Raw genomic sequence first — 25669 nt, 5'->3', positions numbered from 1 at the left:
CCTCGACGCGCAGCCATCGTGGCCCTAAGGGCCGGGGTTAACATCGACCTACTTTCCTATTTGTCCAGGACTCGATAGACCTTGCCAACTTGTCATGATAAGTTGATCACATCACCCGCCGCGTGCATACAGCCAGTTTATTTTTGGTTCATGAGAAAAGAAAAAGTAGCAGTTCGGTTAAGATGCCGGTCGAAAAGCACTAGGTTCGTCACTCCTCTTCGGTCCGGTCTAGAAATAGAAAAGAAGCAGAGTTTATAAACCTACTGCTATTGCGCCAGCCGTCTCTTCCCCGCTCATCTCGAATCAGTACCTTTTTTCTTTCGCCTGCACTCTGCGTGCCTTTGACTTTGAGATCCTCGCGTATGGATCTGTTCTGCCTGTGAACAGCAAGGCCTGCCATGATCGACGGATTCTAATTTAATACGGTATCATACAGCAAGTGCTTGGGAACGCACTGAAAGCTCTGTGAGCTTTCACTTCAACTTGGCTGTATGTATTGTCGTTGCGACTTTGTCACATCGAGATCTACAATATTGACCAAATAAGTTCATCAGTATTGTAACAGCCGTTCCGGTGCAGTGCACGACTTCTAGTCTACTATTCTCCTTCGCTTTTCTGGCCACATAAACGTGGCTGCAAAGGCTAAGGGAAGAAAATGGCTGGAAATGTATTCGGATCACTGGTTTCGCTGGCGAAACGCATCAATGTACCAATCACGGCCTCAACCACCTCACCGGATCAAGCAGAGATGCAGAGGGATCCATGGTCTCAATCCGGGAAATATGGATTGGGCTGGGTTTATTTCAGTGTTGTCATTGTCGTCTTGACATCTCTGGTTCGAGTGTACCATCTCTTAAGTGATCGAGTTCGGGTAGCTTCTCACAGGGATAACAATGTCACATCACCTTACGGAAATACAATGAGCGCGTCAGACCAGGAGCTTACGAGTGCTGCCACCGACAGCTCGACCAGAAAGTTCTTTCCAAAGACTGGACCGCTTCCTTCGTCATCCCGACAACATGAATCATCTTTACTCGCTCCGGCCAGTTTTGTCGTAGCTGCTTTCCGCTGGATCTTCTACAGGCCAATTCCGACACTGTCTATCGGCAAGATACGCATTGTATTCCCCGCTCTCTCAGTGGTCGCCCTCATTGCAACAGGCTTAGTGTTCGTCACGTTGTACTGTTTCGTTCCGCAGCCATTGTATTATACGAGTATCGCACTGGGTTCACCACCGTTGGCTATCCGCGCTGGGATGATAGCGGTTGCAATGGTACCCTGGATCACCGCGCTTGGTACAAAACCCAATATTCTGGCCATAGTGACCGGTATCAGCCATGAGCGTCTTAATGTCATTCACCGATGGCTTGGGTATCTGTGCCTTTTCATGTCACTCGTTCACATGATACCTTTCTACATCACCCCAGTATGGGAAGATGCTGGGGCTTATACGCTTTTCTCCCAGAACCTCGTCCCACCTGGCGCCCACATGTACATCTACGGGAGTGGAATCGCTGCGTTCGTCCCACTGGCCGTTCTCTGCGTCCATTCGTTCTCAGTCATACGTTCAAAGGCCTATGAACTCTTTGCGTACTTGCACGGCCCGATCGCTGTTGTTTTCCTGGGCATGCTCATTTGGCATACGAAGAACTTCCTTCTGTCTTGGAACTATATCTGGGCTACGATTGCGGTGTGGTTCTTTTCGTACTGTGTCAGAGGTATCTACCTGAACTGGTTTAGTCCTTTACGATTCGGATGGTTGATTGGAGAAGAATGTTCGGTCACGATTCTTCCTGGGGATGCCGTGAAAGTGACTATTCCCACAGAGATGCGATGGAGACCTGGGCAGTTTGTCTACCTACGAATGCCAGGAATTTCTCCTTTAGAAAACCACCCTTTCACCATTGCTTCCCTATGTAGTGATGATTTCCCATCGAATTATGGACCCGAATTCCGTGACATGGTTCTTGTGTTTCAACCCTTTGGCGGCTTTACGAAGAAAGTCATGAAAACTGCCAGGCGCAAGGGACCTTACAAAATTTACCGAGCAATGTTGGATGGCCCTTATGGAGGCATGCAACGTGAACTGGCTGCATTTGACGACGTTGTGTTTTTCGCGGGAGGCAGTGGTATCACCGCGATTGCCAGCCAATTGCTCAACTTAATCAAGAAGATGAGAGATGGCCATGCTGTAACGAAAACCGTCCGAGTAGTTTGGGCATTACGGCGTCCGGAGACAATGGAGTGGTTCAAAGAAGAGCTAAGAATTTGCAGAGAATATGCTCCACCCAGCTCCGTTTTCTGCAATTTCTATCTTACGGGCACAGACAAAGACAAAGCCTACGCTACGGAGACAGTGAATGAAATTCTACATGGAGTGTCCAACAAACGGAACTCAGCCTGGATTCGTGAGGCAGCTGGAGGTGACCTACAACAGGAAAAAGAGCTCCGTCGGGAAAATGAAGATGACATTGCACCTCTTCCTGGAGTACACCTTGCGGGAGGCGTTGGTTCTAGTAGCTATCCTCCCCCAACAGCATATACTCACTATGATCCCTACGCGCCGTATGCATATGTGAATCCCGCACAAGCTGGTCCATATGGAGCTCCACAGGCCCAGTGTCAGGGGTTCAATTTCGGATTTCAACAGAATCAATCGCCACAACAATACAACTATGATCATTACCAGCAGCAGAGTCAGATGATGCAGCAGTCACAGCAACCCCCACAACGACAGCAGCCACCTCCGATATCAACAACCACCTCCGGCACTCGAAACACACTGACTCGGTTTGCTTTCCTTCCGCGACAGAAACAAGATAGTTGGCGTACCGAGTATGGCCGCCCTAACCTTTCGAAAATGCTACAAGAACAGTCCAAGAGCTGGGGTCGTCGTACCTGTGTGTTTGTTTGTGGGCCACCGAGTATGCGAGTCGAAGTTGCTACTGCGGTGGCACGATTACAACATCTCGTTATGACGGATCCATCAAAGGACGAGATATTCCTACACGCGGAAAATTACGCTATATGATCGCTCGCAGTTATTTTCTTCATTTGGCTTTCGGCCTCACGGTCCTGTTAATAGTCCATACGTGGGTATGGTTGATCAATTTTGAACAGTATATATTGATGCATTCATGGCTGGTGTACCATATCTCCTCAGTCCTTGTGCGCCTCTTCGTCACATACAGACTTTTTCCTTTGCTTTCTTGTATTTAGTTATCGGATACCCGCTGGACATTGCCCGGAATTGTACATCTAATCCAATTTATTGATATTTACCTCTCTCCCGAGAAAGCAACTCAGAAATATCTTTTGTTGCAGATTGAAGTATGCACACATAATAGACAGACAGCTGGAGAGACACGTATATTTGATAATCTATGATCTATATTAAGTTAGGTATAATGTATTAGTCAAAGAAATGCACGACGACCTATAAGCAGCTCAGTTGAAACGACAGCGAATGCGATGCATGCGAAAAGTCTAAACATGCTCTTAACATGAACTTATAGCGGAAATTGGAAATAGTTTTTCTGACTGACTATTTATGCCGTTTGTGGAGTTCCTCAACGTCGCGTTTGCGTTTACCAGAAGAAGATGTCGTTGATATGGGGGAGTTACTGTCTCCGTTGTCTAGGATCTGACTGTCTGTAAGGTGTACAACGCCGTGGTCATCGGCATCATCTTCTTCGGCCTCGAGTTTCTCCCAGTCGTCGTCGTCTTCTCCGTCGTCGTCGTGGTGTTGTGCGCTGTCTTCATCAGTACCTGGTTTGGTGGCGTTGGAAACGTGTGATGACTGTAGTTGTTCCGGGTCGTGCTGATGCTCATCTGTCTCTTCCTCTTCGTCTTCATTGTCCCAATCAAGATCTAACCTGACAATCCTGGCTCCGCTTGGATTCAAGCGTCTGTAATATCCCTTGACAACACCATCCTCAACGTGAAATCCTCGAGCCACATACCATCTCAAACCCTCATCGTTCATCTCATGAACATGCGCCGTCACAGTATGAATATTATAATGTTTCACAAGGGGTGAAACCCGATACAATTTTGACGATTCCGAAGGCGGTTTTGTAAATAGCAAAGAATTCAGCAGTGAAGCAGCAACCCCATTTCCACGATGCGGCGAAAGAAGGTGTAGAGTCTGTATGTATAAATTGGTCGGTGGTCGTTGTTTGCCATCTGGTCTGTTCAAACCCAAGAATTCGGGGAAGAGTCTTTCAAGACGACATCTAATACCTCCTATAACCTTATCTGTTCCACCTAGTCCTCCTGCTGGTGTGGTTTCTGTAGATGGTCCACTGGGGACGGGATGATCATGGTATACTGCGACGCGTGATAACGACGCAATGACCGGGTCTGTAATACATGCTGTGTAGAATGAGCTGGGGTATCGAATAGGAAGTAATAGTCCAGTTATGCGGCTCAAAGAAGCAATATGAGCAGTGCGAACTGGGTCGATGGTAATATGCGGATGAGGAGTTTGGTAGGAAGTCAATGGCTCTGAGAATGGTTCTGGGTCAAAATTTGGATCGCCAATCGAAGGTGGCTTATTTGAAGTCAAAGATGAAGAGGCTGCTGACTGTGGAAGTACTAGAGGTGCAGGATGGAGGGGTGGTTGTTTGACCAGCAATGAGGGAGGGGAGACAGGCGGAGAAGTCGCGGTTGTTGCGGATGTTGCTGAAGCTGCTCGCTGGTTTTGTGCCTGCGCTTTGGCAAACACTTGGTATGCCATTGACTCTTGACTGTTTGCCTGTCAGTCAGAGCTCAAACGCGTTATTTCGTGCCGCCGTCAGAGAATAGAAGGTGAATATGCGGAGAAATGGGTGTCGATTCACGATAAGAGGCCTTATCGGCGTCCGCTGTTTACATTGGCTGCTTGGAGGGGACTAAGCCCCTTTCAGACAGATTGCTCGGTGACCCGTCCATACCCAAAATGATCGCCTTCTTTGACACCTCGACAATAGCTTCCTGACCACATCTTTTCTCTCCTGCATTTTGTGTTCAGCAGACGACGTGTGTCTTGACTCTACTTGTTGACTTGAGTAAGTTGATCACATCATCCTCAGCTTTTCGCAGAGTGCCAGCCGCAGTACGACCCACTAGCTGCGCTGGCTCCTTAAATCGTTCAGATTATATTTGTCTGTATCACGCTCGACCACTAACATTTTTTAGAGGTTTGGGAACAGAGTTGTCGGTTTCGTCGTCTCGTACAAGACATCCGTACTCGCTCGGCAGCATTTTCACAAACTTCTGGGCTTATCCGAAGCGTATCCATCCGTACATTATCGGCCACGAGCTTCAAGACCAACTACACTCAAACACGACCTAGATATACGCAACTCCGCTTGATGGCATACTAGGGGCTATTATATCAATGATTGGAAGACGGGTGCGGCAATCCCCTTGCTGCTAAGCGACTGAGGAAAACGTCGACGCAAGCAAGTGAGTGTGAAAAGCTCGATCCGAACTATATCGCTTTCAGCAGTTTGTTTAATTCTAGCTAACATTTTATGGAAGTCAAGAGCTATCACGAAGATGGCGGGCCCAGATTCGGACAAGACTGCAGAGATTAGTTCTCGAGTCTGCACCGCAGCATCATTTTCAGAGCTGGTGAGAGCGTTTACTTCGATTGAGTTGTCGTACAGCAAAATAACAGGAAGCTTAGTCCAAGGAGATTTTGAATGCCACCTTCTACAACATAATACATGACATCGTGGCAAAAGTTCACCGAGATGAAAAAGTTGCGAGGATGAGGTCTGCCGTCGTTCTGGCTAGGCAAAAAGCTGAAGCCGAGGCAGAGGCGGGAGGCATTCCAGAGAAGAAGGTACAGGTGGAAACAGAGGGTGCGATATGTGAAAATGGAAAAGTATACCTCAAGGGAAATCCGCTTGCTACGACCAAGGATATTGTCTGTCCATTCTGCCGTCTACCACGTCTACTATATCCGACGATGGGGATCGGTGCTCGTCCGCCTCCAGATCCGTCAAAAGAATACTGCACAAAGCATCCTCTAGTCAGCAGACCTGGATATGATGTCCATGGCAATCCATTCGCTACGGACAAGACGAAAAAGAAGAAGAAGAATACCAACACCAACACTCCGATATCAAGTCCACCGTCGACCCCGGATGCAAACGGCACATCTAAGCAGAATGCGCCCGATTATCCCACCATAAAGTGTCCCAATTGTCCGCGTTATTGTCAGACAAACAGAGTTGCAGCACATCTTGACCGTTGTATGGGAATTTCAGGTCGTACAGTTACGCGAAATCGTGAAGGAGGTTCAGCTACGCCCGCTACTACAGGGCCACCGAAACGACCGTTTCCTGATGATGACGTTGCCCCCATGAATTTCAAGAAGAAGAAGCCCAATACCCCGAAGAAGCTGGGAACCAATAAACCGGCGCCACCAAGCAAATTGAAAAAAGCAGCTACCCCAGATACCATGCTCGCTGAGGAAGCAGCGGAGGCAGCTGAAGCTGCAGAATCTGCAGAATCATTCCATGACCCTTCAGTCGACGGCGAAGAAAAAGTCGAAGCTTGATACGTCGATCATTTTCATCGTTGTTCATATTACTCATTGCTCTGAGTCGTTGACCACATAGCATTTTTAGCGTAAGGACTGTAATAATGCTTGCAGGAAGTTTTTCTTTCCTCTCTTACTTTCCTGTCGCCTTCGTTCAAACTACCATCTTTTGCAATGTCCCTGTGCAGCTGAATTTCAGATCCGAGATGGGGATATGTGACTGGATGCATTTCGCTTAAACTTGCTAACCCATAGGTGAACATGTATATTATTATGTACTATTGAATCACATTATTCATCAAATATCCTGTAGCCGTCACCCTCCTGCTTTCGTACCCTTATCAAGCACCTGTAATACAGAAGCTGCGCATGAATTCACTTCGCATTCCCCTCGAGATCAATCGTCGCGCAAAGTGGCGCATATCATCTTGATTTGTCCTTCAATAGCATTATACCAATAACTCTGAACAACGCGGCTCTCTAGCAGCTGTATGATAAGCAGCTTGGAGATTAGGAAGGCTTCTAGAGTCAAAGTCATATCTACGAGGGTCTCGTTCTCTCCTGGCTAAATGGATAAAATGGATTTGTTCGCATTTCCTTGCTTGATGGGTGTTTTCAGTAAGTAGGGGTTGTTTCGTACTTTAAGAAAGTCGCTTGGTGGAGGAGGATCCGTCGTATCCATTGCGTTTGTTGACATTTTGAGATGAGGTGTAGTTTTATCACAGATATGTTATTATGCCAGGAATTTATAGAAATGACATTTTGGGCAGACACTTAAAGAGAGTCAGATATCATTATGTGTTAGGTATTCATAGCCTAAGCACAATACCTAGAGGTCCCACCAATAGAAACTACAGAAGCAGTAGATACTAGACAAGCCATACATAGGTAGATAGACGAAGCCTAACCCCAGTCAAGAGGAGTTAAGGCTTATTACATGACGGATTTTATCTATTTTGGGGCTCAAAACTGGTGGTGTTGAGGAGTTTAGGGGTTTGCGGCTCGGGATTTGAGAATTAGGGCTACTCATAATGATATTAGAGTCTTTGGCCAAACTGATTGAGATACTGCGGGAATTACGGACATTATAGGAATTACTACTAGTGGTATTATCCTAGGTAGAAAACCAATGATCAACCCAGCGGTGTGAAAAGACATGGCGAAACCTGGGATGTTGGAGTGATGGCAGATAGGGATCTAGGGTTGCCTAATCGGGCAATATACCAAATTGAGCCAGCTCTCCTCCTCGGGAGTCAGCAATACCTTTCACCTCTTGAGGATCTTTAGAGATTGTACCGTTTTTCAAAGGTCTCCTTTACGAAAGGTGCTATTTCAATGCTCGTATACCATGAATAGTGACGACTTGGAATTGCAGATAATGCAGAGCCATTCCTATAGGGTTCGATGACTACCTATGTAGGTTAACATCACGAGTTTAACTTCTCGAATTTGTAACTTTATCCAGGCCAGTGTATACACCGCTTCGTTCTCCACGGTGAGGGATTTGGAATCGTGTTTCCATAATCAGCCCCTGCTATTATCGTATTCGGCGCGGGGTAGTGGTACTTAAGCTTTAAAAGACTTTCTCAATTCGAACCTGATATCAACCTTCTCCTTTCCCTCACATCCCTGAGATTACCATAATTAAGAGAGAAAAATTACAAGCTTCCTGCTACAATGTCTTCGAAGCCTGTCCTTCATTACCTGGACATCAATAGCCTAGGGCGAGGAGAAGTCGTGCGGTAAATATGGATTCCATGTTTTCTGGCTGACACTGCTGACAAATTCAAACAAGACTGTTCTTGAAAGACGCCGGAATCGACTTCCAAGATATTCGTTATGCATATGATGATACCTGGCCTGCGACCAGTGCCAAACTCCAGGCTCAAGGCATTACAATCACAGGAAAGGTTCCGGCGCTCGAGTACAATGGTACTATTCTGACGCAGGTCTGTCATCTTATCCCAGGTGAAAACTTGCGTTTCTAACAGATGTCTAGCATATCTCAATCTTGCGTTATCTGGCCCGGGAGCTGAATGATTATGACGGCCAGACAAGTCTAGAGAAATATGTAGTCGATGCCGTGGCAGATATCTACATAGACTGGAGAGTAGGTGACAGCCGCATCTACCTCTTTTGATAAGAACTGACCAGAAACACTTTCAGTCCCAATGGGTTGCCAACCTCATGAATGCGTCGGAAGACTACAAGAACAAGTCTACGCCGAAATACTATAGTATACTATCGCATTATTACTCGCAACATGATGGTCCTTTCCTCCTAGGGGACAGAATAACTTACGCCGATTTTGCGGTCTATCAATCTATCGACAACGATGAGAAGACTGGTACTCTTCCGGTATGTGACAATTGGAATGGTAGATCAGTTACGGGACTGCTTTTACTGACAGCATCTCTAGGAAACTCTACCCAGTGTACTTGTAGCGTTCAAGAAGGCGTTTGAAAGCCGCCCTGGCGTGAAGGCTTACCTTGAAAGTGGCCGTAGTACCAATACACAGTAGTCAACTTATTGTGGGACTCATGATGAAACTATGTACGAGGTTAGGAATAGGACATTGTTCCGTTCCCTCTTTCCAATATCGTGTAGTTTACTCTGAGTTTGAATAGTTGACCGTCAATTGATGCTATGGATTGTATCTCTGGAGTGAGTGTCTGGTTCGAAATTGTATCAAGAACATAGTTCCTAAAGGGCCTCCAACATAGATACTATAGTAGAAATGATCATGGCCATGAATAAAAGAAATAGCAGAGAGCCGGTCACATATAAATACCAGGGTTAGGGCTAATAAGAAGGCTAACCCCGAAGCGGTCTCCGAACTGATAAGTCCAGCGATAAGAAGAACAATCATCTCTGCCATCAGCTACACTTTTGACATCACAACCACCCCGCCATGTCCAACGAGCTCGTCACTTGGGCGCTCCCCAAGCTGTCAAACTTTCTTCCATTAGATGAGGAGTCACTAAAACAGATAATCACATATTCCGCTGGGCTTTCCAAAGAGGAAAGTGCCGAACATCTGAAGAATCTCCTCGGCGATGCGCCACCCGTCCTCGAATTCATCTCATCGTTCAACTCGCGTCGAGTCGACAGTGGTACATCTACCCCTCAATCTGGTGCATCTACACCGCGCACGGCTCGCGATGACAGTGGACTGTTTGAGCGGAATCAAGTAAAGACGCACAAACGAACAAAGGCGCCATTACACAATGCCGGACCTCCGCGAAGACCAGAGAATTACGGGAATGTGTCTGGTGGGTATAAAAAGGCCGACTTGGAACAAGATTATATGGCCGCATCAACCAAACTTACTATTTTGTTGCAGCCGGAGCTGGGAGCTGGATCTGGATCGTCGTCAGCAAATTCGCGGAATCCGTCGCCCACCCCGAAGAGCAATAATACAAAAGCGCCTCCGTCGGCAGCAGGTCCTTTAATATCGGATTATTTACCAAATGTGAAATCAAAGACGAGTAAATCTCATCGACCAGCTGGCTCTGGTTCCGGATCTGGACATTCGACGCCTGGCAAAGGGTCGGTAACTACGACAAACATTGCAGATTTGACCTCTGCAATCGCGGCTCTTGAGGTATCTACGAACCCAAAATCTACCAAGAAAAGACAAAAATGCGACTGCCAGGCCTCAATACATCCATTATTTATGCCTGCGCCGAATTGTCTCAATTGCGGGAAGATTATATGTTCACTCGAGGGTCTACAACCATGCTCATTTTGCGGTGCACCACTACTGTCAAGCCAGGAGATTCAAAGCATGATTAAAGAACTCCGCGCTGAACGAGGACAGGAAAAGATGAGAGCGCATAACGAAGGTATGCATCATACAGGAGGTCCCGGTATGACCGACGCAGGAGGCCCACCAAGCAAACTCGACGCCGCCGTCGCTCATAGGAATAAGCTGCTCGCTTTCCAAGCGCAAAATGCGCAACGTACGCGCGTGGTAGATGAAGCCGCAGATTTTGAAACGCCTAATATCGGATCTACGCAATGGATGAGTCCAGCACAGAGAGCTCTAGCCTTGAAGAAACAGCAAAAGATTCTACGGGAAATGGAAGAGAAAGCGAAACCGGAGTGGGAGAAGAAGAAAACATTTGTCAGTCTGGATATAAAGGGTGGCCGAGTCGTGCGTTCGTATCATACCGCTCCTTCAGGTCCCGCGACCCCAGATGAGGATGAAGGAGTAACCGAGGAAACAGCAATGGTAAATAATCAAACTGAGACTGGTAGTTCAGGCGCAGCATTTAGTAAAAACCCTCTACTTGCGAGTGGTGGTCTTATGCGGCCTATATGGAAGGGTCCGACGGATGGAGAAGTCGGAGGCGTTGGAAAAAATAAAGAGGTTAGACGGACATGGCGTCGAGTGCAGGACGATAAGGATGATAATGAGCAGTGGATATTAGATGGTGGTGCTCATGGCTATAGTAATGATAGTGGTGCTTGATACGTCCGTTATCTGGGGAGCTGTATCATAGCACATTATCTTCATCCACCACTTTAAATCCCCGCTATAGAGCTCCACAGGCCGTACCATGACACGTTTCTTACATGATATAGAGCAACCTTAGTGGCGATAGAACTGCATGCTTATTAAAGCTCCTGTCTCAGAGCTTCACCGGCTACGCCCGGGATCAATTCACTAAGATCTCGATTGCATCTACAAGTATTTCCGAGAAGATGTTCCTACACAGCGGGCAGATCAGCAGCAATCTCATAATAAAAATTATACGTAAAATAAGAATATTAGAGTACATAGCCAGACAGAACGGGTAATACAGAATTATCCGGTCCCAGATAGGAAAATGATAAGAAATGGCACCGGCGGTAACCGCGTCTTGGGGAAGGGTGGAAAGGAGATATAAGAACATCCCCAGATCCTGTCTACCTTAACACTAACAATTGTCTCTTTCCAACGCTTTTAGCCTCTTATCAAAGAATCCGGGGTTGACCTGTTTGCGGGGTTTCATTCATCTTTTCTCAACGTCACCGAGCGCATAGATACGGATAGCAACGGATATTTCTATCGTCACCTTTTTGGGGGAGGAAAGAGAAGGACAATATCACAACGGAATGATTTCCGAATCTCTTGGTCTGACACAGTTTGTAGCGACTGTGGGAGTTGTGGGTATCGTGATTGCTGTATGTTCTTTTCTTCCATCGGAGAAGTAGGAATCATGACTAACAGAAAACAACCTTTAGACAGTTGGATACGTCGCCTACAATCGCCTTCTCCATCCAGTACGACACGTCAAAGGCCCGTTCCTCGCAACTGTTACGCCATGGGTACAACTCTACCACGGCCTAAAGGGTGACCGACACCTATGGCTGCACAACCTGCATCAACAATACGGTTCCCATGTACGCGTAGCCCCCAATTTCGTCTCTGTCAATACTTCCCAGGGTCTGCGTGACATTTACGGTCACGGTAAAAAATTCAAAAAGGCGGATTTCTACCACGGTTTCGCTGCCATCAAGGGTGTATACAACACTCACAATGCAATCGATAAAACCATCCACGGCAAGAAACGTCGTGTTCTGAGCCATGCGTTCTCTGACCAGGCCCTCAAGGAGATGGAAGATGTCATGTTGATCCACATCCGTCAACTTTGTGCCGTGCTAGGTGAAGAGCCCCGATACGCGAGTGATACCATCTTGCCGAACGAGTATAAGACGGAAAAGGGCCAGATTGTGCGGAATATGAGTAACTGGCTGGGCTTCATGACCTATGATGTTTTGGGAGAGTTGTGTTTTGGAAAGAGTTTCAATCTGTTGATTGATGGTGCGAGGCGGGATATGGTTCATTTGGTTGATCGAGCTGCCTATCGGCACTATGTTGTGAGTTCTTTCTGGTTATCTTTGGTTTTTGGTCTCTAATGTGTGAGTTGAGAGTATAGTGCGGCCTCTGGATGCCTCTAGATAGATGGGGTCTGGACAAAATCTTCATCCGGAAATTGACCATGGACCGATGGAATTTCATCATGAAATCACGCGCCGAAGCCACGGAACGAGCCAAGGAGCGAGTCGAAGCAGGCCATGAAGCAAAAAAGGACTTTTTCTACTATTTGCTAAATGCAAAAGATCCCGAAACCGGCGAAGGCCTCTCAATGAAAGAGTTATGGGGTGAAGCAAATGTGCTCATGGTCGCAGGAAGTGATACCACATCGACAAGTATTGTAGCAACATTGTTCTATCTCGTTCGACATCCGGAAGTTATGAGCAAGCTGAAAAGGGAAGTGAGATCCAGTTTCACAGAGGTAGAACAGATCGTGAGCGGTCCGGGACTCAATGACCTGACGTATCTCAAAGCATGTATTGATGAAGCGATGCGATTGTCACCGGCTGTCCCAGGATCCATCCCTCGTGAAGCAATGGAAGGCGGCGCTGAAGTCGATGGCGTCTTCTTACCAGCTGGTAGCGAATGCGGCACACCTGCATTCTCTATCCATCGTTCACCAGACTACTATCGCGAACCATTATCATACATGCCCGAACGCTGGATTGAAGGGGCAACATGCCAGACTCAATCCGGACAGCAATCATGGAAAACCACAAAGAATGAAATCGAAGTCGCGCGCAATGCGTTTTGTCCATTTAGTATTGGACCCCGAGGATGTATTGGGAAGAGCATGGCGTTGATGGAGATGCGGATTACGCTGGCTAGGTTGATGTTTTTGTTTGATATTGAGTTGGCTGATCGGACCGGCGAGGATACTGATGGATTCTTGAAGTTGACGGATCATTTTGTGTCGGCCAAGACAGGGCCAAATGTGTTTATTCGGCGGAGACAAGATGTATAATCGTATGAACTGAATTGACATATTCAATTATCAACGTCAGTTTGTGCGTGTGTAGACGTTGGTTGAATGTGGATGCTTACACTCGGGAATACGGGGTTAGTGCCTGTAAGCTAAGGCCACGTTCCGTCAGCTTCGGATGATCAAACACCATGACAACAAAACTGTTGATGTTCGTTCCTCACTATATATCCAACAATCTATTAATAACCGGCAAGGTCTGAAACAAACAGTACATGCTCTTACAAGTAATCCCCGACGAGACCTCCGAGTAAACAAGCGACCCGAACATCCGGGATGACACGTTAAGCGACACGTTAAGCAGCCGGCATCAACGCCTACATCCATTCCTATGATATGCTATTGGCACTGAAGGACTACCCAACTTTGACAACGACATGTTGTCACCCCTCACCGTGACCCTGATCCAATCAACCTTCTTCAATGCCATATCCAATATCCTAGCTCAAATCATAGATCAATGGCATAACGAAGTACATACCCATTCCTTCATCTCAAGCACAAGAATACTAATTACTGTCCAGGAACCATTCAAATTCAATATCCCAGCATTCATCCAATTCATCACATACTGCATCATCATCGTCCCCATCAACTTCTACTGGCAACGATGGATGGAATCACGCTTCCCGGGATTCCCATCTTTCAGTTGGTCTAGCTCTACTACCGGCAATACTACAAGAGACGCAGCAGGCGTCATAATCCCCATCGAAGATCTAGCAGTCAAAGATAAAAATATAGCCGACATCCAACCCCCAGCATCATCGTCTTCATCTACTCTTCGGCGGTACTGGGCACCCAAAAAATCATCCTCGACCCGACACGGCAGTAAAGGGATATCAAACTTTTTCAAAAAATTCCTCCTAGACCAGACCATCGGCTCAGTGGTGAATGTCTGGCTTTTCATCGTGCTCATTAATCTTCTTAAGGGTAAAGATTGGGCGTATACATCCATGCGAGTCAGTGAGGATATGCCGGATGTTATGATTGCGCGATTGAAATATAGACCTCTCGTGGCAGCGTTGATGTATACCATTATTCCGGTTGATAGAAGGGTTGTATTTGGGAGTTTCTGTGGGGTTATTTGGAGTGTTTATTTGAGTTTGCATTCGCTTTCGAGGTGATTTTTTTAATGTATTTAGCCTGCTGATATTTTGATACCTTTTCTTTTTTTTTTCTTTCATTGGATGGCAACAAGCACTTCGAATAACCTTCATTCAATCATATCTTTTGGAATCCACCCCTAATACACAGGTGTACATGAATACATCAAACATCGTCAAAGGAATACATGATCATCGTGACTCAATGGCATACCCCTTATGAGCAACCAATGCAATAAGAGCAGCACCAACACCACTACCGTCTTTGGCAATGCCAATTCGCACTTTTTTCTCCTTCTCTCCGATACCCTTGATTTCCCGCATGGCTTCGCGTATATAGTCGACGAACTTGGGGTAAAATTCTACCAGACTGCCGTCAACGCCAATGTCCACAGTCTCATCCGTGTCTATCCGCTTGGTGTCTATGAGAATAGCCGCAAGAGCTATAGCACTGAGACGGGCAGAACGTTTTGCGATAGCATGACCGATAGCTTGGATTGCCTGCGCATCATCGGTGCTGGCATTGCTCACTTTGAAGTGCTCAAACAATGCAGCCTTTGTCTCGGCAAGATCGGAGGTGGTGTCTGCTTCAATGACACTCAAGAAGCTGGTATCAATACCCCAGGGGGTGTATAACGGCGAGTCGGTAGGTATCAAAGTACCATCGCCCCGTAGCAGCCTGGCAGTGGCATCCTTGGCCAGCCCCAAAATAGCAAGACGAAGAATCTCGCCCAAAAACATGCCCGATACTCGTTTCTCAAACATCTGAATACCTGGGTTGACTGAAGCTGCGTCTAGTTGCTGATCATATAAAGTATTGGGAAGGACGCTAAGATTGTTATCGAAGCTACCCCATTCGGTATTAATGACCATTTGCTGCGTAGCGTCAGCTGCTGGCTCTCCCTTGGTATTGAGCTTTGTCAACCTGTTCAGTTTTTCGACGTAGGCGCCGTTGGTTCCCGTGCCAAAAATGGCGCCAATTACAGTCTCTGTTTTACCGGGCGAGGTATACGAACGAGCCATCAATGTGCCGACGGTGTCGTTGACCAGGGCTGCTACGCGAACGGGAAGATGGAGTTCATTGATGGCATCTTGAAGCATCAGACAGACATCCTGTCCGACGGCATCCGGAATGTCGAATCCTTTCGTCCACCGGATCAAGGTACCTCTGTTGATGGAAGTCTGGTGGACGGGGAAACTGAACGTAAAGCCAAGATCAAAAATTTCTTCCCGACGATACTCGTCGGTGGTTCCGGTCAGACGGCGTCTCCGGACGGTAGCTTCAAAGTGTTCGTTGTGGTGGGTTTCGAGGAAGGATTCAACCTGTTTGGCGAGAAACTTGAATAATTCCTTGTATGAGGGCGCAACCATCAAGTCTCGAGGGATTGCGACTTTGGATTGTGTGAGGTCGAAAGTGCTATCACCGCGGAGATTGATAGAACAGACCCGGAAGTTGGTGCCTCCGAGGTCGACGGCCAGATACAGGCCCTGTTGACGTTAGATTGTTGAACAGTTGAACGAGGTGCACGGATAGCAAGACGAAGCAAAAGTAACACCCAAATGTCCATTGCGTCATAAACAGAAAAAAAAAAAAAGAAAGAAAGAAAGAAAGAAAGAAAGAAAGAAAAGAATAAGAACGCACCTTCTCAGTGCCATTGGGAACACTAGTCACGTATGTAGGGATTTGACTGAGATTGGTGCCGTTCTTCGCCATGCCTTCAGCCATCTGGCTCAGGAATTCATCGACCCCGCGCTGTACCTGATCGGAGGGGAGATCGAACTCGCGTGCCACCCGCAATGCGGCGTCGAGTGAGGGGCCGGGAGCCATGATGACGCCGACTGGGGATGATGAAGGAAAAATGGATTGAGGATTGGCGCAGACAGAAGGGAGTGGAGGAGTGGGAAAACAAGAGTCGTGGAGGAGGGGATTGCAATGATTATAAAAAGAAGAAGAGGAAGAGCCGATGATCTCAGTGGCAGCCGTTGATGAGGGGCAGCTCTTTCCAAGGAAGCCCGCGCCTTAGTCACCAGTTAGTCTCACTCAGTGAAAGGTAACACTGTACACATAAAAAATACATATACAACCGCGTCATTCACTTTTATATTAGAGTGGGAAACGCATTAAAACGTTCACCGCGGCTCCCCGAAACAAATGCTCAAGTGGGACTCACAATTCTCGCTCTCACGCGCTCTGCTGTGGCTAATAATCATACCATCGTCCTGCATTCCAGCAAGCCCAAGCAACACGGCAATGGTAGCTGCTAACACCCCCAGCCATGCAGTCCACGGCTTGCCGGTGACCTCAAACAGGAAGCCTCGCCCGGCTTTGCTCAGCTTCGTCCATGCTGCTGTTGCGGACGCAGGCTCAGGCTCAGGCTCAGGCTCGGACCGGGGTAACTTGGTCGTCATGAATTCATAACTGAGTCTCGTGGAAGAAATTGACTGCAATGGTAACCTTGCCTCGTGTCAATAGCGATCATGCAACAACCCCAGTCCCCAGACAATCAGATGAGGCAATTAGAATCTGTAGTACGGGAAAGTCCGGAGGTGCGTCGTCCGTATGGAGTACGTACGTATCTTTGTGGAGGCCGCTGACCCTGACTCGGTGCGTGGCGATGTCACCTCCAGACTGTACACTGAATGCAACGGAAAGAATTGTGGCAGACTGAGGTATTGCCTTTGGTCGTACGTTGCTCATATGTTGAAGGGACAAGCTAGACTGGACTTTGGTCTGCAGATGTGCAGATGTGCAGTGGCGCTAGTAATGACTAGCCATAGCCTCGGACATTTAACGGTAAAATGCGAGATTGCAATGTCTGCTAACATGCCACGGTGCGCAGGCCGTATCCATGTAACTGGAGTCAATCCAATTCAATGCGCGGAGAAGTAATAATTATGAATGAGGGTTTGAGCTGGGGAAGAAAATATAATATACCTCTAGCCACGAGACCATACCCTCGGCAATTGCTCCGAGATTGCTTACATGCTGTGTAAGCGCATTACAATAACATGGACTGATGGAGAATTGGAACAAATGAGATGTCTATGGCTGCAAATTATATCCGGACATGACGCTGTAAACTGTCAACTCATTCCCACCAGAATGAAAAACCTCTATCAGTACAGAACTATATAATCTTTTTTTCTCATCCCACCACCTTATCCACAAAAGCTCGTTCCAGTTTGGCAACCTCCTGCTTGAAAGATTCAACTTCCTTCCAGCAGTCCAGAGGTCGTCGATCATTTATCCTCAAACAATTAACCACCTCACTCTTGGCCTGTTCGACATTGTCATCGAGCGTCGCTAATTTCTTCCTTGACTCGAGCTTGGAGCGCAAACGCTCAATATCCTTCAACACAGCTTCACGCGATGGGTCGACAACGGCAGGTGATTGAGGTTGAGAGGCCTGCGGTGGCGTGACAGTGGCAGGATCAATAGGGAATAACGGCGCATCGAATTCTCGTCCCGCAAATGGGATTCGGGGAGCATCGAGGTCCAACGATCCGGCCGGCGCAGCATACGACGGCGACGAAGCTGGAGCTGTGAAGACTTTTCGGTCAGGTAATTCAGCTGCAACACGCTTCTCGATTTCTTCCAGGGTTTGTTTTTCCCGCTGTCGTAGGCGTTCTAGTTCTTCGGCGACGCGCGCTTGGATGTGTAATTCGAGGGATTTGGCACGGGATGAGTCGGTCTGTTCATGTTAGAGACGTAATTCGCAATGGGTCCGAACAGGAAAGTGTACCTCTTTACTAGATTGTAGGGCTTCTACCAGATTGGCAGAGAACTGAACCGGCGTTTCGCTGTATAGGGAAAACAATTAGCTTATGATACTCTCTATGCAATTGTACTGTCTAAGCGCAACTGGTTTCTCGAGCCATTGAAATGCACCACGCAGCAATTGATTGCCACTGCGCTCCAACAAGATCACGCACGCACGCTACTCCATAACCAAACCAACGTACCTCGCAAAAATATGTTTAGACCCAGCCGAAGCTTCAGGTTTCGAGGCCCCGGCACCCATAATTTATATCTTCCTTGCTGTCGATAATATCCTCTCCAAATGATCTGAATATTCCAGACAGCAGTTTCAAGTCCCCCGAGTAAGTGAAAGTCGTGCTGGGGACAGGACGGCGGAGCAATTGCGGTTTGTTGCTGAGACGATCGTCCACAGGTTTCTTCGGCGTCATTCGGGACCCCATTTGCCAGTAGATCACGTGATACTATTGATGCCTGAGGTGTCTACTAGGGCTTGCAGGTAATTAAGTCAATGAATAATGGTCAATCATTTGGTTGAAAAGGGTATCATATCTCTAAGAAAACATCTATATAACTATAGGTCGTCTACACAAACTCCCACACTCCAAGTCGTCCAACACGTTCACCCGCAGGACGGACAATACACACTCTCCTCTCCAATAGATCTTTCTCCCTTGTCGACTGTGAGTAAGATTTAGATGCAGGCTCTGTGGAAGAATGATGCGATTCGGCCACTTTCGAGACGAATATTGATCCAATACCGGTGCCTTTACCTTCCGTCAGATTGTAGTTGCCGGAAGATATAAACCCGATCAGATCATCTTCCAGAGGCAGAGAAATCTCCGAAGTCGGTTTATCGGTAGATGTTTCGACTAATGATGCTGCTAGGTTCTGTAAGAATTCCTCGCCTTGTGCTTTCGAGTCCTTGGGATCGTTCTGCTTGGGCTTTCCTTTCGTTGAAGGGTTTGCTCCGGACACCTTCTTGTTAGAACTGCCCTTGGCTGGAGTTGATCTTGTTGCCAGCCACTGTTTACGTAGTTTGTCATTCTTGGAGGGAAGACGATAGATACGTGCACATGGATTAGGAGTTCCACGTCCCATGAGTGTGACCTTCACTGTGGCTAGATATGGCTTATCCGCGGGAAACTTCTGAAACTTCCAAGGCCGTGTGTTCGCGTTCAGTTGTGCGGCGGTTCTGGCGTCGAATCTTAAATACTCAATGTCCAGCGGGGGTACAACGTCCTGTGTCGATTCCGTAGGCTCAGTAGTCTCCTTCATCCCGCTGCTATCCGTATCCTGTGTCTCATCCACCACAGTCGACTGCATCTTTTGAATTATTCTTTCCCAATCGCATGCCCAGCCTCGTCCAACCTCTCCTTTCTGACCATTACCCAAATCAAGACTATCAAACTCCACTCTTTTCCCCTTGGGTCTTTTTTCCCACTCTTTTTTGCGCTCTTCCTGTTCCCTGATATTCCATTCCCAACCGGCACGTGTCCCAGGATAATCCCCGGGAAACCAAGGATGTCCATACTCGAAAGTTAATTGACGTTGCTCCTTGATACCGCCAAACCGGGGGGTGTCTCCGCTAGAGAGTGGATAGTACATAAGTACATACCACAGAGGCGCAACGCATTCCCATGGCAAAAGGACCGTCCAGCTACCGTGACTGTTACTATCCTTTGAACCGGTTTCTAGTCGCGATGCAAATACCATTACAGGAATTTGAGGGTCAGTAGACTGCGGTTTCAGCGAAACTCCTGGTCCAGCCAATGTCCTTCGCCGGTTGATTGCTTTCTGGCTTGGAAGACGACGGCTTGCAGTGAGTCGCAAGGAGCGGTTGAACAGAGCTGGCGGGTTTCGGTAACGGTCGGGGGCCCATGAAGATAGTGTAGTTGCTAGATTACTCATATCAGATTCGGATATCGAGGGTTTTAGGGTCTTCACAGGATAATGTAGTCGTGGATCGCTAATTGAGAACGACAAGAGAGCTCCGTTGGGGAGAGAAGAGGGATTCGTGACGCCGAGAAGAGATTTCCAGGTCGTTGCATGACAGTTGTCCTCATTGTCCGGCTCATTCAACTTAACAGGACGCATCGTAGCAAGGAGTGCCTCTGTTGACCCGGGTCCTGCGATTTCAATGCTCCCAATATCGAATCGTAGGTCTTGGAGAGTGACTGGCGGATTCTGTTTCTTGCATACCTGCAAGAGTACGTTCCAAAGTTGTAGGAATGCAGACGGATGAACACGAATGAACACTTTATCCCGTACTTGTGTTCTTGATGCCGACGTATCACCAGCATTAGACATTTCTTGATCCTCCTCTATTTTCGGTGCTGTCGCACACCATATCAGAGTCACCGGCGCTATGGGTTTCCGGTTCTCGTCTGCTTCGTACACCCACTTCTGAAGTACTCTTGTTCCTTGTCTCCATTTCCTTCCCTTGGATCCCCAACACTCATCTCCTTCTACCCGCAGACTCTTGAGGACATTTTCTAACGCAGCAAACTTTCCTTCTAATTGAACAGTAGACATATAACTCACATCCCATGCTATAGCGCCCCTTGATCCTGCTGCTCGATGAGTTGGGCGATAGCTCTTTTCAGTAGGTGTCAACGGGATAGCGAATCTCCAAAGTGGTTCTCCGGGAGGAGTCATATGAGCCCGCTTTGCATGAAACATGTGCGTAGGTAGCCACGTTTTTGATCGTTGTCGTTTCCTGTATTTCGATACCGGTGGTGATGGTCGCGAAAGTTTGTTCTTCTTGACCTTGGGTACTCGTGGAGCAATAGTATGCGTATGGCTTCCTTCCAGTGCAGATTTACTCTGCGCTTCTTTTTCTCTCTTCTCTTTCAGTGCTGCTCGTTTCTCCTTCGTCTTTTTATTAAGGCTCTGAAGACGCCGCGCTGTCTCGAGCCGGATTCGTAATATTTTGGTAGGTTTTCGTCGTCGCGCAGTCACCGTAGGTGTATTATCTTCTATCATCTTGTTCTGCGTCAGCACCAATGTCTACGTAAAGAAAGAGCCAACCATACTTCTCTCTTAGCTCTTGCGCGCAACCTCTTCGGAACCCTCTTCACATTATGACTCGCAGTCCTCCTCCTCAGCGCTCTAGGGACCTTCTGAAACGCCCGAGTCGCCAACGCCCCCTTCGATTTCTGTATCCCAGTCTCCAAAGCTCGAATCTCATATTCGCGAGCTCCTACGTAGGCTGCAACGTCGAGTTCGCCAGTAGCAGAGAGAGCTGCGTCGGTGGATTGGACGGCCAGTGAACGAGCATCGTGATATTTTGCGCGTTTGCGAGATGCGTTGGCGGATTTGGGATTGTAGGTTGGTTGTATTATTGGGTATTTCCTTTTGGAAGGTATATTTGTAGCCATTGCAAATGTGTGGTTTGTATGAGAGTGGTGGTTGTAAATTTATTTTCCGACGTCTAATATCAACCGCGTCGGGTGGGTCCATCGTAAGGTAGGGTAAGCAATATCGGCAGAAGATCTATCTAGAGTACAAATAAATGCTATTTCCAACTGAAATCAGGTCTGCTAATTCTCTGCTCTAAAGTTCTACTTTATATAGTCTAATCAACTCTCGGATACGCGCCAGTCGTATCAGTCTGCTCACTCAGATGGAGCGACAAGACCTAATCGTTGCTCAATTATCTTTACGATATTAGTCCATTCCATCATTCCTCCAACGCCGACATCTCCGCAAGCAAGAGATTTCTAAGATAGTCAGCGACAATACTCAAATCAGAATTGCAAGAGGACTTCAGAGTCATACCTCAATAGGTTTTAGCACTTCGAACCATCCCTGATGTTCGAGGGTACCATCATCAGCTTCGACGCCCCATTCCTTATCCAACACGAGGATGTGTTTCTTTGTGATGGGTTGCAACCACCTACCAATCCAGTCAGCCCGATATGTCTTAAGAATCCGAATAGCTAGAGGAACAAACATTGCCGCATTCATCGCAGGCGCAACCAAAATCCTCTTTCTAGCTCCACCATCCACCAATCCAGAAGTATCCCATGCCCGTATGACATCGGTCAACAAATTATTACTTAATCCATTAACAATCTTGGCTAATGTATTTGCGCTCAACGGCGCAATGACCAAGATATCCGCCCATTTGCGCAGGTTGATATGTAGAATCCCCGCCCCTCGGACCCAGGATTCAGTCATCTCGTCTTCATCTTGATAGATAGCGTCGACGTTGGGTAGTGCGGCTATAGATGCGATGGTGGGCTGTTCCGCGGATTGTCCCTGGAGGAAGAAAGATGCAGACTTTGTAAGAATGACGCGGATCGAGAGATTGGTATGTCTTCGTAATGCGGATATTATCAAGGGTATTTTGATTGTAGCGACGGAGCCACTCTGGATACACCGTTAGTGAAACGTCGATTTGCACTAGAAGAGAGAAAATATCTACTGCGGCTAAAAGGAGATGAGTCTTGCCATCGTTTATCGCGGCTGCGACGGACTCTGCGGGGTTTGTGCCCATAGAGCTGATCTCACATCGTCAAGACTGATCTATATTGATTCGAGTCCGTCGCGTGATTGTTGGGTTGGAGTGAAAAGGGTTCAACTGGAGACTCATATCAGATCTGATTGATAAGCAGAGACTAGGCTAAGGTTGGTTTAGTCTAATAAAGGGTTAGGGTTATAACTAAGTTTGGGTGACATGGACATACTATACCGGCCCCAACCATAGTATAACGAGGCCTTGGAAGAAAAGAGACGATATTAGATGATGTTCAGCATCTAGTGAGCCTCGAAAATGTTGTGATATTTGCAGAACATCGCCACAAGGGACACGCCATGATTTCGCTAGATCCCAGTCTACAAATCTCCAAATGGATGCGCTACTCATGATCTAAACTGAAATTCATCTACAGAACTCCTCTTAACGGATATTTTGCGACAACAAAGACGTTCTTGCTTCTATATCTATCGTTCTAGTCTATCTAGTATCATTGAAAACAAGGGAAGGTCGTTATTCCACTCGTCCAAGCAGTCATCATCCTCAGCAAAGAGTCTGATTGTCACAAACACGGATATCGCTAGCAAGCCAATTCATGAAGAAAAAGGAAAAAAAAAGAAGAAAGGTTTAGATAGCCTCGAGGACGGCCTCAGCCTTGGAAACCTCAAGAACATTCTTGGCACGCTCCTTCTGGGCGTAGATAACCTTACCGTGGTCGATGACGATGGCGTAACGGTAAGTGCGACCCTCCTCATCAGCCCAGCCGATGCTCTTGGAGAACTTGGCTTCGGGGTCAGACAAGAAAAGCTGGTCAAAGTCAGCTAGCTATTCCATATCGCAAACAATCCAATATTTCTCCACTCACAATATCATCACCCTTCACGCCGTTGGCCTTGCCCCAGGCGCTCATGACGTAGGCATCGTTGTAGGCGAGAACCGCAACGACATCGACACCCTTCTCCTTCAACTTGGGGAGGTTCTCAATGTATCCGGGGACGTGGGCGGCGGAGCAGACGGGAGTGAAAGCACCAGGCAAAGCGAAGACGACGACCTTCTTGTCGGCCCACTCCTTGGAGGCGTTGTAGTTGATGGGGATACCGCAGGACTTGATGTCGGCCTGCTCCTCAACGTAAGGGATGTAGCTAGATTGAGAGTGTTTGAGTCAGTCAAAGGCCGGTGCAGCGGTCGATGAGGGGTAACAATGTGGTACTTACGAGAAGACGACACCGTCGGGGAACTTGTCACCTGGCTTGAGAGCAGACATTTTGAAGATTTTTTGTGACTGGTGTTGGGATTTCGTAGAGTAGAATGAGCGATGTTGTGGTAGGAAGAGGTTATCTGATCAGGTTAAATAAAGTGATGAAGAGGGGGGCGGCACGATTGCCATGTCACAGGTCTATATATACACCGGTACCTTGTGGGTACAATTACAGCATATCGCCTGATAAGCCGTTTCCGAGCATCACAGCCGTCCTTTTCACCGCATTATTAACCTTCCATGGGCGAGAACTGCCATTCAATGCGCAGTCTCATAGGTCGACCAGACAAATAATTATCAGATTACCCAATTGACAAGCTAGAGCAGGAAGAGAGATCCGCAGATAATCAGTAATCGTGGATGGATGAGCCAGAACTGTCGATGTGACTAATCTGGAAATCTCCGAGACCCTAGACCGAGTCTCCCTGACAAATCTTCAATTGCGACAGCCGATAGACCATTTGCGTGGGCCGAAACAGATCGAATTCGCCAGAACAGCTAAAACTGAATCAAAAGATTTCGGCGGGGACTTTCCGAGTTGCCCCTCCTCTAGCCTGACACGCTCGCTGATTCACCGTGACGCGTGGCCACGTGACGCAGCGTACCCTTACGGCATATGCCCCTTATGCCGAATCTGGAAGGTGCTTAATACAGAGACGCTTTTATATCCTGCACATTCTAACAACGGTTACAAAACATATCTTTTGTATGTAGTCTTAATCACCCTTTCATATCAAAATGTGCAAACTGCTGCTTGATTGGCTGTGTAGATCTTCCTAAGCAAGCAATTAGTGGCTCCGCCGACTTTCCCGCCAATCATTTGTGTCTCTCTTACTCAGCAGGCAACATCGAAGACCGTAGTCAACCTTCAATCTGGTCAAGTATACAAGGATATATAAGTAGGCAAGCAGACAACAACTACAAAATCAAGGCTTTAAGCAATTATCGCTATCATGGCTGACATCAAGCCCCCATTCACTGCAGAATCTGCCCACAAGAAAGTCAAGGCTGCCCAAGACTTATGGAATACCCAGTACGAGCTCATAACAAAAGACCAGTGGGCATACGAAATATTGACCATGTCTCAGAGACCCTGAACGGGTGACCAAGGCCTATACTCCCAACACAATCTGGCGAAACCGGGACACCTTTCTTCAAGGCACAGACGAAGCCATAGCCTTCCTCACCAAGAAATGGCAAAAAGAAAAATCGTATCGTCTACGCAAAGAGCTCTTTGCCTTTACTGACAATCGCATTGCCGTGCAGTTCTGGTACGAATACCAAGACTCTCACGACGGCATGAAGTGGAAGAGATGTTATGGCTTGGAAGACTGGACGTATGATGAAACAGGCAAGATGCGGAAGCGCCAGATGTCCGGGAACGATGTGGTCCTGGGACCGGATGGGAATGGTGAAGGACGATGGTTCGTGGAAGGCGTTGATGTTAATCAGGTCGAGATCACTGAGCAGCATTGGTAAATCACGTGCAGTATTTGCAAGGGATGTTCATTGTTCTGCAGGAGAGCGCAGACTATACCGCTTTAGGTAGTTTGTATGCATCGAAATAACCTCAAACTTTGCTCAAACCACACATTCTCGATATATTCTCGGTTTATGGTCTAAGAGATAGTACGTATTCATCTTATCCGAGTCACCACCAGCAGAAACGGCCTTCCAATCCCCACCAGTCAATT

The 25669-nt window shown here is 47.4% G+C and overlaps 14 protein-coding genes across 17 annotated transcripts, besides 2 other annotated features; 7 read left to right on the top strand and 7 right to left on the bottom strand.

Moving 5' to 3' along the window:
• Positions 1-655: 655 nt before the first annotated feature.
• On the top strand, positions 656-3318 carry TSTA_026690 (metalloreductase transmembrane component, putative; the record flags this gene model as incomplete). Its single annotated transcript, XM_002479753.1, has 2 exons — positions 656-843; positions 886-3318. 2 exons carry the CDS (start codon positions 656-658, stop codon positions 3029-3031), a joined length of 2334 nt encoding a protein of 777 aa, XP_002479798.1. The 3' UTR covers positions 3032-3318.
• Positions 3319-3368: 50 nt separating this feature from the next.
• TSTA_026680 (GNAT family acetyltransferase, putative) lies at positions 3369-4984 on the bottom strand (the record flags this gene model as incomplete). Its single annotated transcript, XM_002479752.1, has 2 exons — positions 3369-4748; positions 4935-4984. 2 exons carry the CDS (start codon positions 4982-4984, stop codon positions 3545-3547), a joined length of 1254 nt encoding a protein of 417 aa, XP_002479797.1. The 3' UTR covers positions 3369-3544.
• Positions 3667-3763: a microsatellite.
• A 15-nt stretch (positions 4985-4999) lies between the features above and the next one.
• TSTA_026670 (transcriptional activator (PtaC), putative) lies at positions 5000-6842 on the top strand. 2 transcript variants are annotated; one of them, XM_002479751.1, is made up of 4 exons: positions 5000-5048; positions 5179-5448; positions 5529-5616; positions 5672-6842. In XM_002479751.1, the coding sequence occupies exons 3-4, from the start codon at positions 5542-5544 to the stop codon at positions 6548-6550; spliced, it is 954 nt and encodes a 317-aa protein (XP_002479796.1). In that variant the 5' UTR covers positions 5000-5048; positions 5179-5448; positions 5529-5541; the 3' UTR covers positions 6551-6842. The 2 variants fall into 2 exon arrangements, with proteins under 2 accessions (XP_002479796.1, XP_002479795.1); XM_002479750.1 differs by having other exon boundaries at positions 5524-5616.
• Positions 6843-8155: 1313 nt separating this feature from the next.
• On the top strand, positions 8156-9195 carry TSTA_026660 (glutathione S-transferase, putative). Its single transcript, XM_002479749.1, has 5 exons — positions 8156-8274; positions 8328-8481; positions 8532-8642; positions 8699-8890; positions 8952-9195. The coding sequence occupies exons 1-5, from the start codon at positions 8210-8212 to the stop codon at positions 9051-9053; spliced, it is 624 nt and encodes a 207-aa protein (XP_002479794.1). The 5' UTR covers positions 8156-8209; the 3' UTR covers positions 9054-9195.
• Positions 9196-9381: 186 nt separating this feature from the next.
• Positions 9382-11006, top strand: TSTA_026650 (C2HC5 finger protein; the record flags this gene model as incomplete). The annotated part of the gene is made up of 2 exons (XM_002479748.1): positions 9382-10136; positions 10308-11006. The coding sequence occupies exons 1-2, from the start codon at positions 9444-9446 to the stop codon at positions 11004-11006; spliced, it is 1392 nt and encodes a 463-aa protein (XP_002479793.1). The 5' UTR covers positions 9382-9443.
• A 444-nt stretch (positions 11007-11450) lies between these two features.
• On the top strand, positions 11451-13412 carry TSTA_026640 (cytochrome P450 monooxygenase, putative). Of its 2 annotated transcripts, XM_002479746.1 has the most exons (3): positions 11451-11701; positions 11762-12397; positions 12457-13412. In XM_002479746.1, the coding sequence occupies exons 1-3, from the start codon at positions 11633-11635 to the stop codon at positions 13357-13359; spliced, it is 1608 nt and encodes a 535-aa protein (XP_002479791.1). In that variant the 5' UTR covers positions 11451-11632; the 3' UTR covers positions 13360-13412. The 2 variants fall into 2 exon arrangements, with proteins under 2 accessions (XP_002479791.1, XP_002479792.1); XM_002479747.1 differs by lacking the exon at positions 11451-11701 and having other exon boundaries at positions 11722-12397.
• Positions 13413-13535: 123 nt separating this feature from the next.
• On the top strand, positions 13536-16586 carry TSTA_026620 (uncharacterized protein). Its single transcript, XM_002479745.1, has 2 exons — positions 13536-13850; positions 13902-16586. The coding sequence occupies exons 1-2, from the start codon at positions 13755-13757 to the stop codon at positions 14499-14501; spliced, it is 696 nt and encodes a 231-aa protein (XP_002479790.1). The 5' UTR covers positions 13536-13754; the 3' UTR covers positions 14502-16586.
• TSTA_026630 (glucokinase GlkA, putative) lies at positions 14673-16308 on the bottom strand (the record flags this gene model as incomplete). Its single annotated transcript, XM_002479744.1, has 2 exons — positions 14673-15968; positions 16123-16308. 2 exons carry the CDS (start codon positions 16306-16308, stop codon positions 14673-14675), a joined length of 1482 nt encoding a protein of 493 aa, XP_002479789.1.
• Positions 16065-16107: a microsatellite.
• On the bottom strand, positions 16518-16889 carry TSTA_026610 (uncharacterized protein; the record flags this gene model as incomplete). The annotated part of the gene is made up of 2 exons (XM_002479743.1): positions 16518-16537; positions 16652-16889. 2 exons carry the CDS (start codon positions 16887-16889, stop codon positions 16518-16520), a joined length of 258 nt encoding a protein of 85 aa, XP_002479788.1.
• A 610-nt stretch (positions 16890-17499) lies between these two features.
• TSTA_026600 (uncharacterized protein) lies at positions 17500-18642 on the bottom strand. The gene is made up of 3 exons (XM_002479742.1): positions 18444-18642; positions 18224-18281; positions 17500-18172 (listed from the first exon to the last, which is right to left on the bottom strand). The coding sequence occupies exons 1-3, from the start codon at positions 18500-18502 to the stop codon at positions 17627-17629; spliced, it is 663 nt and encodes a 220-aa protein (XP_002479787.1). The 5' UTR covers positions 18503-18642; the 3' UTR covers positions 17500-17626.
• Positions 18643-18822: 180 nt separating this feature from the next.
• Positions 18823-21617, bottom strand: TSTA_026590 (ribonuclease P complex subunit Pop1, putative; the record flags this gene model as incomplete). Its single annotated transcript, XM_002479741.1, has 2 exons — positions 18823-21246; positions 21273-21617. 2 exons carry the CDS (start codon positions 21615-21617, stop codon positions 18823-18825), a joined length of 2769 nt encoding a protein of 922 aa, XP_002479786.1.
• A 143-nt stretch (positions 21618-21760) lies between these two features.
• TSTA_026580 (flavoprotein, putative) lies at positions 21761-22796 on the bottom strand. 2 transcript variants are annotated; one of them, XM_002479740.1, is made up of 4 exons: positions 22667-22796; positions 22140-22611; positions 22018-22047; positions 21761-21959 (listed from the first exon to the last, which is right to left on the bottom strand). In XM_002479740.1, exons 1-3 carry the CDS (start codon positions 22736-22738, stop codon positions 22019-22021), a joined length of 573 nt encoding a protein of 190 aa, XP_002479785.1. In that variant the 5' UTR covers positions 22739-22796; the 3' UTR covers positions 21761-21959; position 22018. The 2 variants fall into 2 exon arrangements, with proteins under 2 accessions (XP_002479785.1, XP_002479784.1); XM_002479739.1 differs by having other exon boundaries at positions 22018-22135; positions 22193-22611.
• Positions 22797-23153: 357 nt separating this feature from the next.
• On the bottom strand, positions 23154-24422 carry TSTA_026570 (allergen Asp F3). The gene is made up of 3 exons (XM_002479738.1): positions 23932-24422; positions 23583-23859; positions 23154-23524 (listed from the first exon to the last, which is right to left on the bottom strand). Exons 1-3 carry the CDS (start codon positions 23979-23981, stop codon positions 23345-23347), a joined length of 507 nt encoding a protein of 168 aa, XP_002479783.1. The 5' UTR covers positions 23982-24422; the 3' UTR covers positions 23154-23344.
• A 432-nt stretch (positions 24423-24854) lies between these two features.
• TSTA_026560 (uncharacterized protein) lies at positions 24855-25558 on the top strand. The gene is made up of 2 exons (XM_002479737.1): positions 24855-25008; positions 25064-25558. Exons 1-2 carry the CDS (start codon positions 24929-24931, stop codon positions 25452-25454), a joined length of 471 nt encoding a protein of 156 aa, XP_002479782.1. The 5' UTR covers positions 24855-24928; the 3' UTR covers positions 25455-25558.
• Positions 25559-25669: the final 111 nt, after the last annotated feature.

This window comes from Talaromyces stipitatus, genomic scaffold, assembly GCF_000003125.1.
Source record: "Talaromyces stipitatus ATCC 10500 scf_1105507295541 genomic scaffold, whole genome shotgun sequence".
NCBI classification, from domain to species: domain Eukaryota; kingdom Fungi; phylum Ascomycota; class Eurotiomycetes; order Eurotiales; family Trichocomaceae; genus Talaromyces; species Talaromyces stipitatus.
This window is presented reverse-complemented; position numbering and strand designations above follow the sequence as displayed.

What these genes read in the sequence shown, in the direction of transcription:
- TSTA_026560 (XM_002479737.1), top strand. Translation starts at nt 24,929, where the DNA reads ATGGCTGACATCAAGCCCCCATTCACTGCAGAATCTGCCCACAAGAAA. An exon ending in CAAGACTTATGGAATACCCA is followed by an intron (nt 25,009 to 25,063) that starts GTACGAGCTCAT and finishes ACCATGTCTCAG; the next exon opens with AGACCCTGAACGGGTGACCA.
- TSTA_026600 (XM_002479742.1), bottom strand. Translation starts at nt 18,502, where the DNA reads ATGGGTGCCGGGGCCTCGAAACCTGAAGCTTCGGCTGGGTCTAAACAT. An exon ending in TCTAAACATATTTTTGCGAG is followed by an intron (nt 18,282 to 18,443) that starts GTACGTTGGTTT and finishes TTCCCTATACAG; the next exon opens with CGAAACGCCGGTTCAGTTCT. An exon ending in CCCTACAATCTAGTAAAGAG is followed by an intron (nt 18,173 to 18,223) that starts GTACACTTTCCT and finishes TAACATGAACAG; the next exon opens with ACCGACTCATCCCGTGCCAA.
- TSTA_026570 (XM_002479738.1), bottom strand. Translation starts at nt 23,981, where the DNA reads ATGTCTGCTCTCAAGCCAGGTGACAAGTTCCCCGACGGTGTCGTCTTC. An exon ending in CCCGACGGTGTCGTCTTCTC is followed by an intron (nt 23,860 to 23,931) that starts GTAAGTACCACA and finishes CTCTCAATCTAG; the next exon opens with CTACATCCCTTACGTTGAGG. An exon ending in GCGTGAAGGGTGATGATATT is followed by an intron (nt 23,525 to 23,582) that starts GTGAGTGGAGAA and finishes GACTTTGACCAG; the next exon opens with CTTTTCTTGTCTGACCCCGA.
- TSTA_026660 (XM_002479749.1), top strand. Translation starts at nt 8,210, where the DNA reads ATGTCTTCGAAGCCTGTCCTTCATTACCTGGACATCAATAGCCTAGGG. An exon ending in GGGCGAGGAGAAGTCGTGCG is followed by an intron (nt 8,275 to 8,327) that starts GTAAATATGGAT and finishes AATTCAAACAAG; the next exon opens with ACTGTTCTTGAAAGACGCCG. An exon ending in AGAAGACTGGTACTCTTCCG is followed by an intron (nt 8,891 to 8,951) that starts GTATGTGACAAT and finishes CAGCATCTCTAG; the next exon opens with GAAACTCTACCCAGTGTACT.
- TSTA_026620 (XM_002479745.1), top strand. Translation starts at nt 13,755, where the DNA reads ATGTTGTCACCCCTCACCGTGACCCTGATCCAATCAACCTTCTTCAAT. An exon ending in TAGATCAATGGCATAACGAA is followed by an intron (nt 13,851 to 13,901) that starts GTACATACCCAT and finishes ATTACTGTCCAG; the next exon opens with GAACCATTCAAATTCAATAT.
- TSTA_026640 (XM_002479746.1), top strand. Translation starts at nt 11,633, where the DNA reads ATGATTTCCGAATCTCTTGGTCTGACACAGTTTGTAGCGACTGTGGGA. An exon ending in TTGTGGGTATCGTGATTGCT is followed by an intron (nt 11,702 to 11,761) that starts GTATGTTCTTTT and finishes AACAACCTTTAG; the next exon opens with ACAGTTGGATACGTCGCCTA. An exon ending in CTGCCTATCGGCACTATGTT is followed by an intron (nt 12,398 to 12,456) that starts GTGAGTTCTTTC and finishes TTGAGAGTATAG; the next exon opens with TGCGGCCTCTGGATGCCTCT.
- TSTA_026670 (XM_002479751.1), top strand. Translation starts at nt 5,542, where the DNA reads ATGGCGGGCCCAGATTCGGACAAGACTGCAGAGATTAGTTCTCGAGTC. An exon ending in CAGCATCATTTTCAGAGCTG is followed by an intron (nt 5,617 to 5,671) that starts GTGAGAGCGTTT and finishes CAGGAAGCTTAG; the next exon opens with TCCAAGGAGATTTTGAATGC.
- TSTA_026580 (XM_002479739.1), bottom strand. Translation starts at nt 22,738, where the DNA reads ATGGGCACAAACCCCGCAGAGTCCGTCGCAGCCGCGATAAACGATGGC. An exon ending in CTCATCTCCTTTTAGCCGCA is followed by an intron (nt 22,612 to 22,666) that starts GTAGATATTTTC and finishes CGGTGTATCCAG; the next exon opens with AGTGGCTCCGTCGCTACAAT. An exon ending in CCTGCGATGAATGCGGCAAT is followed by an intron (nt 22,136 to 22,192) that starts GTTTGTTCCTCT and finishes CTGGATTGGTAG; the next exon opens with GTGGTTGCAACCCATCACAA.